This window comes from Oryza glaberrima, chromosome 4, assembly GCF_000147395.1.
Source record: "Oryza glaberrima chromosome 4, OglaRS2, whole genome shotgun sequence".
NCBI classification, from domain to species: domain Eukaryota; kingdom Viridiplantae; phylum Streptophyta; class Magnoliopsida; order Poales; family Poaceae; genus Oryza; species Oryza glaberrima.
Window position 1 is genome coordinate 5,684,411 of NC_068329.1, and position 16,096 is coordinate 5,700,506.

The window sequence follows — 16,096 nt, forward strand, 5'->3', positions numbered from 1 at the left end:
TACCACAAAACCAAACCTGTGCACCAGTTGCCAGTTAAAGCTATATATATATATATATGTATATATATACATATATATATATATGTATACATATATATACATACAAGGACACCAGTTCCTCTTGCATACAAATTTACACAATAAATCCCATAAGACTTGAATCTTGAACAATCCAATTAATTAACTTTGCATAAATAATTTTGTAACTCCATAGGATCTAACAATAAATAAACAAAAACCCTCAAATGATGATCCTTGTTTTCAATCATTTTCTATGAACAGGGTAATACATGAACAATAGTACATGGGCAACCAAACTTGTTGTCCAAGTCACAGAAGTGTCCATAGTTCTCATGAGGTCCAGGTTTCATGCTATTCTAACCCAATGGATTCGATCCCACCAACTTGCACTTTTGACCATGTTCAATGTCATCTATTTCGAACAATGAATTGCTTCTCCGTAATATCTGATGATAGATATCAACTTGCCTCTCAAGCACCACCACAAATGGTGGACACTACCAGTTGGAGGATAAGACTTAATTTGTTTGCCACAACAGTACAAATCGACATAAACTAACTTCGAACACCAAAAGTATAATGATCAAATTAACTATAAATATAATTAAAATTTTTCCTGATTAGTTCCATCCAGCACCTAAAAAACTTCCAATATAATGACACTTATGCAAACATGTAGTTAACTTCCATAGCTATGAGCCTTCATGTGTTGGATATTCAAGAATCTAGAAAAATATAGGTACGATTTAAAATTATATCCTTGAGGAAAGCTATATATAACTTAAACCAGGTCATAAAATTGATTCTTTATCTCCAACTATCTACTTTGACATTAATAATGCGGTAGCAATTTTCTACGTACATATTTCAATATAGTTTTTTTTTTCTAATTGTTGCATTTACATCGAAGGCATATACAATGCAACATAAATACTAAGCGTGCAAAAAGTTAACTGGTCAGTAGAACAATCTCATGTTGATCAGTGCTAAAAAAAGACGCACATTGTATAAAGCATAAACAAAATTATCAATTATCAGAGCTAGTCACCACACAATCATCTTCTCAACACATTATTATATTTTTATACTCAAATGAAAATACTTATATGTAACTCCTGAAATGTGAACAACGAAAGAGATTATAAAATGGCAATGCTTTGTTGTACATGAAGCTATTGCATTTGAAGCTACAAATTAGTTCTTTCCACAACTATAAAATCAAGCATATCTAAATACATGATTACATGAACCATCTTACTACAAAATGTTATCGTACCGATATGGTGGAGGTGAGTGATCCCTCCGTGTAGGAAATTAAGCTCCATATTTAGCTAGAGGCACCATGAAACAAAATATATTTTGTACGATTCAACAGTTCCAGCTCACATAAAACCAAGGTTCTAAGAATAATGTATAATTTCTGAAATGATGGCAAACCTAGAAAATTTTGTAGTTCACTTGTTGCTTCAATCAGTTGGCCTTTACCCGAATTTAGAGGTCAGAAACAGCTGAGATCGGGAGGTTCAAGCTACACTTTTTCCCCTTACTTGACCACAACACCGACATCAAAGATTCTTGGCATAAGATCATATTAGAAAATAGGCATTTGCATAAGAGAATTCTATAATTTAACAGCAATATCTTTAACACCACTATTTTCACTTTTGTGGAGCGTGGTATAAAGAAGCAATGGAAACCATTATTCATATATGTTTACACATATCATGACACTTAATGTATGCAACTGAATATTCACCAAATAAATTTGTAATCACGTTGTTTTTGTGTTGTGAGCTGAATCATGTAGAGTAGCATATGTATATTCATAAGAAAAATCACTGCATGAGATTGACACTGGATCAATAAAAGAATATGTTGAACTATTAATCGATGCAATAGTTAGAGGCACATAGACTGCCACATGACCTCTGATGGGTGAAACATAATATAGAATATTGGGATTATGCCTGATCATTAAGGTTCATGTTCTTTCTTGACCTGGGGAAGAAAGATTTCAGCTCCTGCACTTTAAAATGAAATTAACAGCTGCATCTATAATTTATTTTAGAATTATCATGTTAATTTAGAGTGAATGTGAAACAATATCTCAGAGTTAGGTATTGTCACCGTGTGCAAGCTTCATTTCTCAATCTTTCTCTGAAGTATCTTTCTTCAGGCAGTATAATTTTGCTGTGAAATCAACCTGAGATAACAACTTGATTCAGCATATTTTTGTCATTAATTATCCTACAATATGTAATAACTTGATTGAGCATAATCATGTATATGGAAAATTTCTAATGGAAAAATAACAAAAAATACCATTTTGCTAGCCTATATGTAACAATCATAACTATTACGCACCTCCATGAGTTCCTAGACTGAGTGGTAGTATATCATCATATCCTTACTTATTATTCCCAGTCATGACCGGTCTAAAAAATCCTGTACAGGTGGTCATCCTTGCTGACTTGCCATTACTAACAGAGATAAGTTTGTGTTTCACCAAAAGAAAACCATTTAATTAGCACCAATCAAACTCGCAAAAAATTGGGTAGAAAAATGTCAAAATCCAGCTTGTAGAGCATGGTGCCCAAAATTTATTTTGTTCCAGGGACAGAGGGCTGAAACCAAAACACCATCAAACTACTTTGGCAAGAAGCAAAGTGAGCAGTAGAATAAGAGCTAACCATATGGATCTAAGACGTGGCACCCTGACTGCATACCGGTTAGGCAATAGTTAAATATTCATGGTCATCGCTAAAACCACTACAACCATTGGTGTGGAACTCTAGACCAAGCAAGCGCCTTGATTTGTTGGTTAAACATGAACTCAGAATATCACCACCAGAAAATGTTGCAGAGGAAGATTGGGGGAGAGTAATGGACTCTGTAATTTGTCTGATAGCTGGTCCACTTCTTTTTTATTTTCAATGAAACTGAATAGTGTATCTAGATGTTCACTGACAGGATTTGGATTTGGAGTGCATAAACTTGGCATACATGTGAGAAATCATGCATCATGATTACAGAGTATAAGTGGATCATATTGTTGGAACCCAACACTAAGTGATCATTTTCATCCATTGTTGTAAAGATCATCTGAGAGTAATTTGCAGTTCCTTCAATACTGTTTATCGTCCTTGCAAACATCATACATAAATATTAGATCTGTTAATGAAATGAAGGTCTAAAATTATTTTATTTGAGTAAAAATATATTTAATACACATATTATTAACAAACGATAGATAGAAGTAAAAAAATAAAATCAAAAAGTGTGTGTGAGGCACAGAGAGCTGAGCAACATTAAAATTTGAAAAAAAAAATGGAAAAGAACGTGCCTTCCTTTGCAGTATGATGGCACATTGACCAGAAGATGAGTTCGATACTCTTATTTCTCATCTAGTGCATCTGACAAGGATGATGGCTAGTAAATAGTTGAGCAGGTATATGGCAGCAAAATCATTGGAGTATGTTTGTACATAGTTCTGAAATTTCTCCCTTACTCTACACAACCTGAAACAGAATACACGAAATTTTCTCATGTGGGAATTCCATCAAGCAGCTAGTACATAGAGAGGATGTTACCTGAGGAGAATGAGGCTAGTACACAGAGGAGGCAAATCTTTCACCCGGTAGTAAGTTGAGAACTGAAGAAGAGATCGCTGTAGCCTTGGAGGCGGAAGCTCGGCGTGGATCGAGGGTCACAACGGCGGCGGTGCGAGGTCTTGCTGGTGATGGCGACACAGGAGAACGATGGAGGCGGGCGGCAAGGCTTCGTGACGGTGAAGGAGACAGCCAACGAGATCGAGCGGAGGAAGAGGCCGAGTGAATTTGTTGAAGGCGAAATCGTGTGTAGGTGGCGCGTCATCGAGGGCGAGATCAAGAGGAAGAGGAAGCTATCGTCAGAGTGATTGAGGGGGAAGCGACATGCGGATGCGGTGATAGAGGGAGTGGGGCGACGGGGTTAGTGGCGGCGGGGACAGCAGAGGAATCCGTGGCGATGGGATGGGGATTCGACGTGTTTGTGCGTGGGCCCTGGTTTTCCTTGATTTTACCTGTAGGATTGCAAGGAGGCAACTCCTCCTTTTTATATTAGCACTAGTTATCGTACACGTGCAAGGCACGTTTTGGTATTATATACATAAAAGATAGAATAATAAATATAACTTATCTATGTAGTGCACTTTTCAAGAATAAAAAGTAAATGTTTTATAGATCATGAAAATCATCATTTGAACTCTAGCCTGATTTCTGAGTAGCATGCTCTTTTGTATTCATGTCCACGTAGAACACAACATCACTATAGAATACATAATGTTGCCCTCAAATTATAGCATTATTTACCATCATTAGCTAATGAGACCACTTGGAGTCCTGGAGAAAACAACTTCAACATGCCAATGTGAGTGATATAAATTGGTCCGCAAGTTCAGAAATTGAACTCAGAAATAAACCAATATGTCACAATATAAACTTCAGGCACATCACCGGTTAAAATTAGTTAGCAAGTTCAGCAAATGAACTCAGAAATTAACCGGCATGTCAGAATATTAAGTTCAGGTACAACCCAGGATAAGATCATAAAATAATATAGCAAATTTCCCAATTATGTTTCTGAATTGTCCTTCCAATAAAAATTTCATGTGTTGCAGTCCTTCCCAAATCAAATAAGTTTACAAGATCCCAATCAGAGACGTATTGTCATATACATCAGTTATGTTTGCACAAAATTATTTCACCCCATGTAACTAAATAGTGCCAATTAGCAGATCATCGAGACCTCTCTTACAAGCATCAACTCATCTATTATTTGTCAAGACAAAGCCAAGCTCATAATCCACATCAGGTTATCCTCCAGATATCATCGAACACTTGGTGTAAACAATATGATATTCCAGATATCATCGAACACTTGGTGCAAACAATATGATACTCCAGCCATGCTCCGTAGTCCTCCAGAAACAACCAGGTTCAATAGTCCAGTGAAAAAAAAATTATAAAGAACAGGGCCAGCAGAAGAATCTGAACATGGTACTCTCAATGCAACCACATTCTACCTGCACAAATAATATTAAGTACTCAATCAGAAAATAATATTTGGCAAGATTATTTGAAATACTCTTGTGCATCAGTACATCAGGTTTTCCTCCATATCAATGAACACTTGGTGTAAACAATATGATACTCACCATCCATGCAACCTGGTCCTCCAGAAACAACCAAGCTCAACAGTCCAATGAATAATATAAAGAACTGGGCCTTCAGAAGAATCTGAACATGGTACTCTCTAATCAACCTTAGACAATCTGCAGATATAATATTAATTACTCAATCAAAATGTAGTATTTGGCAAAATTAATTGAAATGCCATTAAGTGACAGGAGCAAGTTTTAAAACATTAATAGCAAGTGACAGGTGCACAATTAAATCATTAGATGAGTGAACCTTCAATTTCAGGAAAGTAGAAAGTCATGTTGACATGAATATAAAGAATCTCGTACCTGTTCAGAATAAAACATCTCGATATACAATGTTCTTTGTGCTTTTTCCAGTGGGGTCAATGTCTATCCTTGGCTTGGCCAAAATTCTGGTTGTTCTCGAGACACCCCTAGAGAGTGCAACGTAGAGTTGACCATGAGAGAAAACAGGTTCAGGGAGATAGATTGCCACATTTGGGATTGTCTGTCCTTGAGCTTTGTTGATAGTCATTGCAAAACTAAGACGGATGGAAAACTGCTTCCGCTTGAACTTAAAAGGCAATGAAAGATCCTCCGAGGGGTATAATGGAATCCGTGGTATGAAGACCCTCTTCCCAGCATGTGCACCACTGACAATCTCAGCACTAATGGAATAATTCTGAAATGCTCTAATCATAAGCCTAGTTCCATTGCACAACCCGTTGTGCGGGTCGAGATTGCGCAGCAATATGACAAGACAATTAACTTTGACCTTTAAAAGATGTGGCAATCCATTTGGTGTGAGTGAATTCAGGTACTCAAATTTATAGAAATTGGGCAAAACGTGGAATATTTTGTTTCATTAACCTAATTTACAAATCACTCCTGAAAATGAAGAACAACATTACCTAGTGCATTTTGCATAAGTGGCCATTAACATTTAAAGCTTAGACATATTATATTTGAAGGTTGATTTTCGTTTATAGCGTTTGCTCATTCTGACGATTTTATTTAGTATACACACATCAACTTCACTATAGAACAAATAATAGTTTTAAGCTGTACCTTTCTCAGCTCTTCTGAAGATTGATTGCAAGACCTTTCCTTGAAATGATAACGGTATGAAGTTAAAACTTAAAACCAACAATGAATTCTTCACAGGGTACACAATTTTCGGTCATCAAATCCATTCCATATGCACCAACTACCATTCTGAATTCCTGATACTTCCATTACACATGTTTAATTCTTAGCTTTGCTTTAGCTTTATCAACCTGAAAACTTATACTATCTTGTTCTGCTACCAACCACCCGAGGAAGCTCTACCATATATACAAAATTGAAATGTTAGTTCTCACAGCCATCCATTAATGGAACCCATCTACAGTCACACAAAAATATATAGCTCTAAAGTAGTAGGACCAGTGAAGTAGTGAGCCACACAGAAGTATCATGTTTACTGCATACCTTATTGTTGTCCATTCGCGTTTCTTAAGTGCAAAAGCCTTCAGAAATGATGTCCAATACTAAATCATGTTTTCATGTTTATTGGATTTTTCTTTTATGCTCCAATTGGCTAAGAAGCAAGGTCACCTGAAATGACAAACACTAAATCAGACTATATATGGCCCAATAGAAGTACAGAATAAATATATTTAGATAAAAGAAAATATGAAAAAGAAATTAGTCAACAACAATTGGCAGCAAATGAGTGAACTCATCAACCGTGCAGTGAATCAAATGAAAGACCATAAAGGACGACAATCCAGTAATTGTTGATGATCACAGAAATAAAAAAGAAAAATAAGAGGCAGGCAGCCCAACAGCAACAAACGGGCTTGATATGGCTATTTACCCTGTCATTGCAGAAAATTGCAGTGCAGGGTTTCATGCATTTTCCATTTCAGTAAGAAAGGAATTGTTATTTTTCGACTAAATAAAAAAGATAAGAGACCAGGCATGGTTGAATTTGCTCTCTGTAAGATAATCTGCAAGATATTCAACATGACAACTATAATGTTAGTATGTATGAAACTGCAGCACCAATCACGTAATATATAGCCTGCAATTATCCACAAAGGTAAAGAAGAACCGAATAACATAACTAAAAGGAGATGCATACCATTAAGCTTGAATAAGAAAATTCAGCTAGAGAACTAATGGGGAAAATTCACAAAGAGGAAAAATGGGGATTGAAAAGAGTCGATTTGAGTTGAATCAGGTATCACCAACATAAGAGAGGGAGGCACACGGCTGGGAGGCCTAGCTGCTGAGTCTATCCCCTTCCAACGGCGGCAACACTAGAGGACTCACAGAGCAGCGACAAAGATGGAGGCTCAGTGTCGGCGGAAGGCTTGGCCACCGTGGCTCGACGGGGTGGCATCGCCAGCGGAGCCCTGGACCAATGAGGCACCGATTGCAGGGCGACGACGGAGCTGCGACGCTGGTGGGAGGATGCACAACCAGGGCGAGACGGGGTAGCGGCACTGGTGGAAACCCTGGACCACCAGGATACTGATTGCGGTGACGACGGCGGCGGAAGTGCGGATGATGACGGATGGCGCAGCAGCGTTCAAAGGCGCGACGGCGGCGTTATCATGATTAGGGGAGCCACCGCGGGATTAGCGCGATGGAGCCTTGGTGGTCCACGCGTGGGGAATTTTGTGAGTTGCCATGGCGCGATTTGTGTGGCCGATGGGGAAGACCGCGGCTCCGGCTGTGGAAGGGGACGATGGCGACGTATGGGCGGCGGCGTCCGGGCAGCGGTGGAAGGGTACGACGGCGGCGTCTGGGCGGCGGCGGAAGGGGACGATGGCGGCGTGCGCCACGCGGGGAGGAGTGAGGAGGCGAGGAGGAGGAGAGGGGGAGCGAAGCAAGGGGACGACGGCGGAGCGGCGCCACGCAGGGAGCCAGGGAGGAGCGAGGAGGACCGAGGCGGAGTGGAGGAGGCAGCGACGGCGCTTGGGAGAGAGCGTCGGATATGAGGATTTGTCGTTGTGGCGATGATGCGCGATGGATTGAATGCGGCGGAGGCGAGGTGCGCGGCGGAGATGGCGCATGCGGAGTAATCGCGCGTGGACGGTGGAGAGGATAAGGTCGCTATAATCGTTGGAATCGGTGGAGCGAGGAGGATAGCGAAACGAATTGACGGTGGAGATGAGATGAGATGGTAGATGGACGGATGAGATGGGAGGAGGTGATTTCACCTGTAGGGTTGCTAGGCACAACTTATCCTTTTTATATTAGTATAGATATAGATAGATGAAGAACCGAGTCAATGTAAATCCAGAACAAAATTAACCCGGTGTCCCACTTATGACAAAATCGATTTTATATTTAACAATTTGTAGTACTGTTAAAAGTAGAGTTGTCTTACTTCCCTCCCCTTCTCCACGGCAGGCAAAGCGCTCCTACACGTAGCATTTATAGGTAACTACCAAATATTTTATCCCTAATCTTCTTATAGTCATCGCTACTTATAGCCCGTTACAACTCAGGACATGCTACTAATTTTTGTGAATAATCGAACCTAGCTTACATCAAAGCCAAGCCATAAAAACAAAATCAAGGATGGCCTGAATGTAACTCAAACACGATATGTTCGATGTAAGGATTGAGATTTCTGTTTACGATCAAATTTGGTACTACTGATATTGACATTCAAATGCAAAATTGATCTGACCGGACCCCTGGAGGTCTATCCGGATCCCTAATTTTAAGTGATGATGATGGATGGGGGATGTCAAACAAACCTGGCGTAAAGTTGAGGGATGGCAGGTGAACTTTATTCCTAGAAAACTGGGCCTACTTATTGCTGAATCTAACTAATGGACCGGACCAAATGCAGTGGGGCGGAACAGGAATTCCGATGTCATCACTCGTTTATCCAACCCACATTGGATGATGATGTAACCACCCAGGGCACTGCATGTCGGATAAACAAACAAATGTTCATCATACATATGTTCATCATGGTTGCAAGTTGCAACCAAGCACTTCTCTGTGATGAAATTCGTCCTTTCTGCCATTGAGTTTCGTTATGTGACATGATATACATGACGAATTTTGTTTCGTCATCGTAGAAATTCTTGTTTGACAAAATGACCATTTCCACTGACAAAAATGTTTCGTCAGAGATCAGAGTTTTCCTAACATTGATATAGTGATGCAGTATAATTCAAAATTTTGGAACTTTTTCCCGGAGACATTCGCTATATTACAATTTTTATATTACAACTAAGCAAAGTCAGTTAGTTTCCTTTTTAGTGGACTACATGATTACTCCATAGGAGTTAAAAGGTAATAAATGACGTTTATACTCCCTATGAGGCAAGACGATTGTTAACCATTGGATCAAACCGTATAGACTGTTCAAAAAAGTTCAGGTATGGACGTTAAAAACCATAAATTCAAATAACATATCTTTTTTAATGTATCAATACAACTTGCAGCAATGCACGATGGTGCACCTAGTATAATTCTATTTTTGAATAGAAATTAATTTGGCTCCGCATAGTCGTACTGGACATTTGGCTTGATTTTCTCAATTTCAAACGAGAAAAAGGACATAGTAGCGTACCTAGCAGGAAATACCCTTAATTATAAATTTGGGCATACAATTGGTAAAAAACAATTCAAAAGTGACATACCAACAAGCTGCACGCGAATACAACTCAAACAATTTAATGTCTTGTGGGGATGATTGTGTTGTTCTCAAGTTCTGTCGAATTGCACAGTAAAAGTTCAATCACATCTTTGATATTGTCATTTTTATATGCGATCTTGATAAGCTTAAAGTACTGAAACGCCAAAACTGTCACATTTTCGTGCTCGGGAGAAATCATGGTCCTATTTGCCCTTGCCATTATTTTCCTCTTTCTCGAATTATTTGGAATCTGTGAGAGCATCACACACGAACACCGTGAGAAGATAAACCAAGTAGCCAACAAAATGGAGAGTAACAAGACAAACAGAAATAAGAGAAAACTAGTACCTTGCAGTTCTGCAATATTGCTTTCTCCAGATGAGGAGCATTCTCCAGAAAACTCAACAATATATCTAGATTTTTGTCCAGATCACATGCATCGAAGCACAAGGTAGTCAGTTTGTGAAACGTCGGAACATTTGTAGAGTTGTCAGAATGCTTCTCCTGTAATAAAATTGGAGAATAATTGAGTAGGAGTAGGACATTATAATATGAAATGGAGGGAGTATAGTAGTGAGGCTCGAGAGAAATTGAAGCGCAGCCGAAAGGAATTTAATACAGAAGCTAAGAGCTTGGGTGCATATATATATGTCAGTACAGAGATTAGTACAATTAATTAGTTGTAGCACATTTCCATCTAATAAATCTTAAAAGCGAACAAGTAATTAATATTCAAGCATTAAAAGAGGGGTACTTATGCATACCGATAGCCGAATGCACGACAGATTAAGCTTTGTCACGTTTAGTAGACTTCCAAGCAAACTGCATACATTGTTTCCAAAGTTGGTCGTGGACCAAAACATTTTACAGATCGACGCATCATTGAGGAAACCCATTCGATCAACCAAAAACACGCTGAAATCATGTATCGAGAACTTGATCCGAAGGGAAGTAAGCTTTGGCGCCGTGACACACAAGGCATCATCAGGCATCTGCAGACCACGTCGGGAGCAGCCATCAATGGCCAAACTCCTGAGCGCATTGCCAGTGATCTCGTCGAACTCGAAGATGCAGGAGTTGAGCTCCATGGCTTCCAAGACCGGGCACCATGAACGGATGGTGTAGCCGAAGCCACGGTCCAGAACAAGGCGAGATAGACGCAATGATTTCAGTCGGTGGGAGAAGGCGACGGCGCCGCGAGGATTGGAAGCTTGAGGTCGTAACCAACGCCGATGGTGATCTCGAGCTCGACGGGTCGGTAGAACCGGACGCCGCGGTTGATCCATCGCTCGATCTGTCGCACGTCGGGCTGTGAATGTGATTTGATGTCGCGTTGCTGTACACCTCCCCTGACGTGCCATGAGCTGGGAAGACGAAGCCGGAACCTGTCGAGGAACGGGGCGTTGTGGCCTTGGAGCAGGTTGGTGGCGAAGCTCTCGAACTTGTCCCACCTCACGCTGCCGGTGGTCGACGACGTGAACTCGTCGCCGTCGATGTCGAGGCACGGCATGGAGCGCCACAGGTCGCGCCACCGCCGCGACAGCGCGCACGTCTGCACGGCGCGTCGCGCCGGGAGCAACGACATGATTGCGTGGAGGAGGCAGTCGGGTAGTGCGCTCAGGTGGTCGCCGCCATCCTCGTCGGCGTGCGGCTGGCTTGACATTGTCGCCCTCGCCGGCGTGTTTGTTTCTTCCTTTCTCGTCGCGGAGATGCAGAATTTGCAGACTACGCGCGTGACCGCCCGGCTTGGCGCCTTAATTAAGATCGCCAAAAGACGCTAGTGTGCTTCGGCCTTTCTCGGCGCGAAACCGTGAGACCGAGTCGGATTTGAGTCGCCTCATGTACGAATTTGTTTGGGCTGTGACTCTGGGACACGTCCTACGATCGTGAGAGCGCCCTGAAATACATCTCGTCAGTGAGCGTCGCGACTCGAAACCCTACCGTCTTTCGCGATCTCGCGGCGGCGACACGCATCTGATCCGGGAAGAAAGAACCCGACCGAGAGGAGTACTACCGCGCCGACGCCGCCGGTGGCGATGGGCGAGCCGCACGCCGGCGAGGATCGCGGCGACGACTACCTGGGCACGCTGCCGGACTGCCTCCTCCACAAGGTCATGTCGTTCCTCCCGGCGCGGCAGGCAGTGCAGACGTGCGTGCTTTCGCGGCGGTGGCGCGACCTGTGGCGCTCCATGCCCTGCATCGACATCGACGACGACGATTTCGTCGGCGGCGCCAGTACGGCCACCACCGGACAGCTCAGCCGGAAAGTCAGGTGGAGGCAGCTGATGGATTTCGCCAGCAATCTACTCGAGTTCCACGACGTGCACGTGATCGACTTCAAGCCCCCGTTTCTTGAGAGGTTTCGTCTTCATCTCGCCCACTCTTGGACCGCACCATACATCCGCGCATGGAAGGGCACACGGCTGGTCGAGTGTTGCATCCTCGGCGGATTCCGGCACCGACCCGCCGCCGCTGACATCGCCGTCGGCGTCGGCGTGCCATTGTTCAGGCTGCCTTGGCTCCCATCTGTCTCTACCTCCCGACTAAAAAGATTGCATCTCTCCGGCCTAGTTCTGGACGGTTGCTTCGGTGAGTGCATCTGTTCATCCTGCCCAGTCTTGGAAGCCATGGAGCTCAAATCTTGCTCATGCGAATTCAACAAGATTGAATCTGCCACGCTGAAGAGTTTGGCCATCCATGGATGCAGAAGTTGCTTCCTGGAGGGTACTACATTGGCTATCAAGACGCCAAGGCTCACCTCCCTTCTCCTGAGAATTACAGTTTATTATGAACTTAGAGTACGCTTGGTCGATCGAATGAATTACTTGATCGAAGCATCGATCCGTGAGAAGTCCTACGAGCCGATTAACTTTGACAACGATCTATGCAAGTCACTTGGTGCCCTAGCCAGCGTCAGAAATCTCAAGTTATCGTGGTCTCGATCAATGGTATTTATATTATCCTCTTATTATAGTCCTTGAATATATATCCTCGTGCTTGAATATATATCCTCTTGGTGCATTCGTTTATTCATGCAAAAGTATGTCATTTTGGTAGTTGGATTTATCCATGTTTTCTAACTGTTTAAGAATTATTAATTTTACATTTGTTTAATCCATGTAAGAAACGACCTCTAGGGCTTAAAATCCATTCATGTAATAATGAGTAAATTGTATTGGTGGTACATAGTACATAAACTTATAAAACACTCGTTTTAGTACATGAACTTGTCTACTTCGTGCGAACAAGGACCAAAATAACTTGTCAATGTTAATTTTACGAAGTTAATGTTGATTAGTATGTGACGTGCATACGTGTAGTAAGCATGTATAAGAAATGTAATATTTATAAATTTGGTCTCTACTTTATCCTTCGTTATGGAAATGATGAATTTCATATATTTCTAACCTTTATATCATTGCTCGCATTTTTAAATTTTTCTACTATCACTATATCCTATTCTATTTTTTTATTGAAGAGGTGTATATCTAATAGCAACCTTCTTAGGTATATATTTATACAGTATCCTGATCAGCCCCTAAATCAATAAGATTAGCTATGTAGTGTCCTTTTTGCCTTCCTCCACACGCACCAGACAAGTTCATGCACCAAAACGAGCATTTTACAAGTTCGTGCACTAGATTGCATCCACCTGACAAGTTTGTGTACCGACGATGCAATTATATTTACTCAATAATAATCTACTCCTACTTGTTATATTAAACTCTGGACCGAAATATGCACCCATATTTTTCTACATTCGACAGTTTTTTAGAAACCGTTGGAGATCCATGTGTCAATGTGTCATTATATTAAGAAGGATAAGAGAAACAGCTCTATATTCTCAGCCATTCGCACAGAGAAACCAAGCAGGAAAAAAAAGAAAAGAAAAACGTTTAACTGAATAACTTATTTTTCTCCACTGCCCAACCACCCTGCAGATTATATATCTATATATCCTATATAGTTGGAACCAAACACTGAACATGCATTATGCCACATCACTATACAAATCTTGACCATTGGATCATCCGTTAGAAGGCAAGTATTATAGGTGATGTGAAACTAAAAACTTAAATGACATTTAATTCTGTTATGAACAAAACACTAAATATGCACTAAACCACATCGCTTTAGAAATCTTGATCATTGGATCATCCGATCCGTTAGAGGGTTTAGGATCTTAGGTCATATGAAACTAAAGAGCAATACATTTAATTCTATTATATTCACATGTATTTCATCATTACAATTATGATACATTCATTTAGCTTTTACTTTTTACGAAAAGACTATATTGATCTTCCCAGATATGAAGAGTTCAATTCCTTTATTTTGTTTCCTTCTTTTTCCTTAGCTTGCACGTTTGTTAAAATCCATTTATCATTACATAGTCATTCCGCAGAAACACACGGAGGTATTATCTCGTATCTAACAATGTATGCCACCTTCACCAGTTAACCAACCTGACAAAACTCTTAATTTATATTTGGTGTACTTTTGTACACTATTATTATAAAGTTCATCCACATATAATTTTATAAATTTGTATATGTCAACAAAATTAATGTAAGATGTTTATATGTAGGAGATCCTGTCCAGATTCGTAGTATTATGATGTGTCACATCTGATCAATCTCTTGTATTTTGATATGGATAGAGTATATGATATTGTCATATTTACTTATTTTTGCTCCAATTTGCCTCAGGATTCACCCCATGGAGAATTTCCAAATTTTCCAACGTTTCAGAAGCTAACTACCCTGCACCTATATAAATGTAATATGTGCCTAAATTTGAATATACTGTTGAGTTTTCTCCAGAAAGCTCCTAGCTTGGAGAGAGTTATATTGCAGAACTGCAAGGTATACTACTTGTATCTTTTTCCTATTTTCCTTCACTTGTTACACTGCCGTGTTAATCTATCTTCTAATTATACTGATCTCTGTGATGCCTGAATAGTTTCCAGTAGCTCCCAGAAAGAGGAAAAGATCAACAAAGGTGGATAGACACAAGATTCCTCCCGAGTGCAAAGGTCTGATAACTTCGGAATCTCGCGCCTCGAAACATATCGAGATCACTTATCAAGATGATGATTTCTGCAATCTTATTAAACTTTTCTCGTGCAATTGGAGAAAACTAGAGGAATATACTATCACACTGACCAAGGTTTGAGTCGTTTTCATTCCATATATGTTTTTCTAGCAACTTTAAATTTAGAGCATATATAGCTTAAGTCTTAAGAGCTAGTAGTACCAAATATTTTAATTTAATTAGTTCATTGTCTCCGGTAGACATTCGCTTGTTTGCTAGTACTGTCTAATTAGAACTTAAAATAGTTGGAGTGTAGTACCTTATTATCTTCACGATTGCTCTCAGCCTCTCAGTTATTTCTTCGAGTCTTCTCACTTATATACTATTGCGTTTTTTTTCTCATGTATCGCCAATTCGCCATGCATTCGGTTTGGAAACTATTTGGTTAATTGGTTTTGCCAAAAACAAATATATATGCTACATAGAATGCCTCTAACACAATTGCATGCGCGGCTGTTCCAAACACCCTTTTCATTTTCATCAAATTCGGCACAAGCATCGGTGGTGATGTGTCTGAAATATATGCACATCACGTGTAGAATTAATCTAGTATTTCATAAATATATCATGACATGAAACATGTAATCTAGCAAAACCACTGCTGTTGATCTAGAAATGTATGCTAGACAGCTACACATAAGTAAATCTATGGAACATAACGGAGACGCCGATGGTTTTGGTTCTGCAATGGAAGAGGATCCGCTAATGCGGAGCAGCACTCACCACACGAACAACGCACAATACCGGGTGTTGACGACGACGCGTAATGCCCGAGCGTAGAGGAAGACGAGTCATGGTGGATGAACAACTAGCGAGCGAGTACGTGAAGCGCTTCCCAAAAACTTTTTTAACGCCTTCTTCTGGTGTAGGATATCGAAGCCAAAGGTTTCGGAGACCTACCCTCTCAATTGCTGCTGCACACCAGCAGACGGGATGGAGTAGACTATGAGTGATGTCGCATTACAGAGGAGGCAAATCCTTGACTGTTTTCGTGTGTTTCGTGGAGCCAACAGCTCAGTTTATAAAGAGATAACTAGATGTGTCGTTAAGATGCTCGTACAATCTCGTCAGCTCCTCGCAAGGGAGGTGGAAAGTGTGTCTCTTGTTGCCACTGGTCGACGAGTGCTGTCAGTGTTGTACATAGGCATTGGCCT

General features: G+C 40.8%; 1 protein-coding gene, 1 long non-coding RNA gene and 1 pseudogene across 8 annotated transcripts; 1 reads left to right on the forward strand and 2 right to left on the reverse strand.

The window, feature by feature from the left end:
* Positions 1-4,599: 4,599 nt before the first annotated feature.
* On the reverse strand, positions 4,600-8,283 carry LOC127770979 (uncharacterized). Of its 7 annotated transcripts, none has more exons than XR_008017051.1 (5): positions 7,436-8,283; positions 6,671-7,191; positions 5,528-6,525; positions 5,216-5,332; positions 4,600-5,083 (listed from the first exon to the last, which is right to left on the reverse strand). It is a non-coding gene; the product is annotated as an uncharacterized LOC127770979 (long non-coding RNA). The 7 variants fall into 7 exon arrangements; XR_008017047.1 differs by having other exon boundaries at positions 7,326-8,283; XR_008017050.1 differs by having other exon boundaries at positions 6,671-6,796; positions 7,326-8,282.
* Positions 8,284-9,525: 1,242 nt separating this feature from the next.
* Positions 9,526-11,511, reverse strand: LOC127770245 (MEIOTIC F-BOX protein MOF-like; annotated as a pseudogene).
* A 373-nt stretch (positions 11,512-11,884) lies between these two features.
* On the forward strand, positions 11,885-12,829 carry LOC127770246 (MEIOTIC F-BOX protein MOF-like). Its single transcript, XM_052295908.1, has one exon. It carries the CDS (start codon positions 11,885-11,887, stop codon positions 12,827-12,829), a length of 945 nt encoding a protein of 314 aa, XP_052151868.1.
* Positions 12,830-16,096: the final 3,267 nt, after the last annotated feature.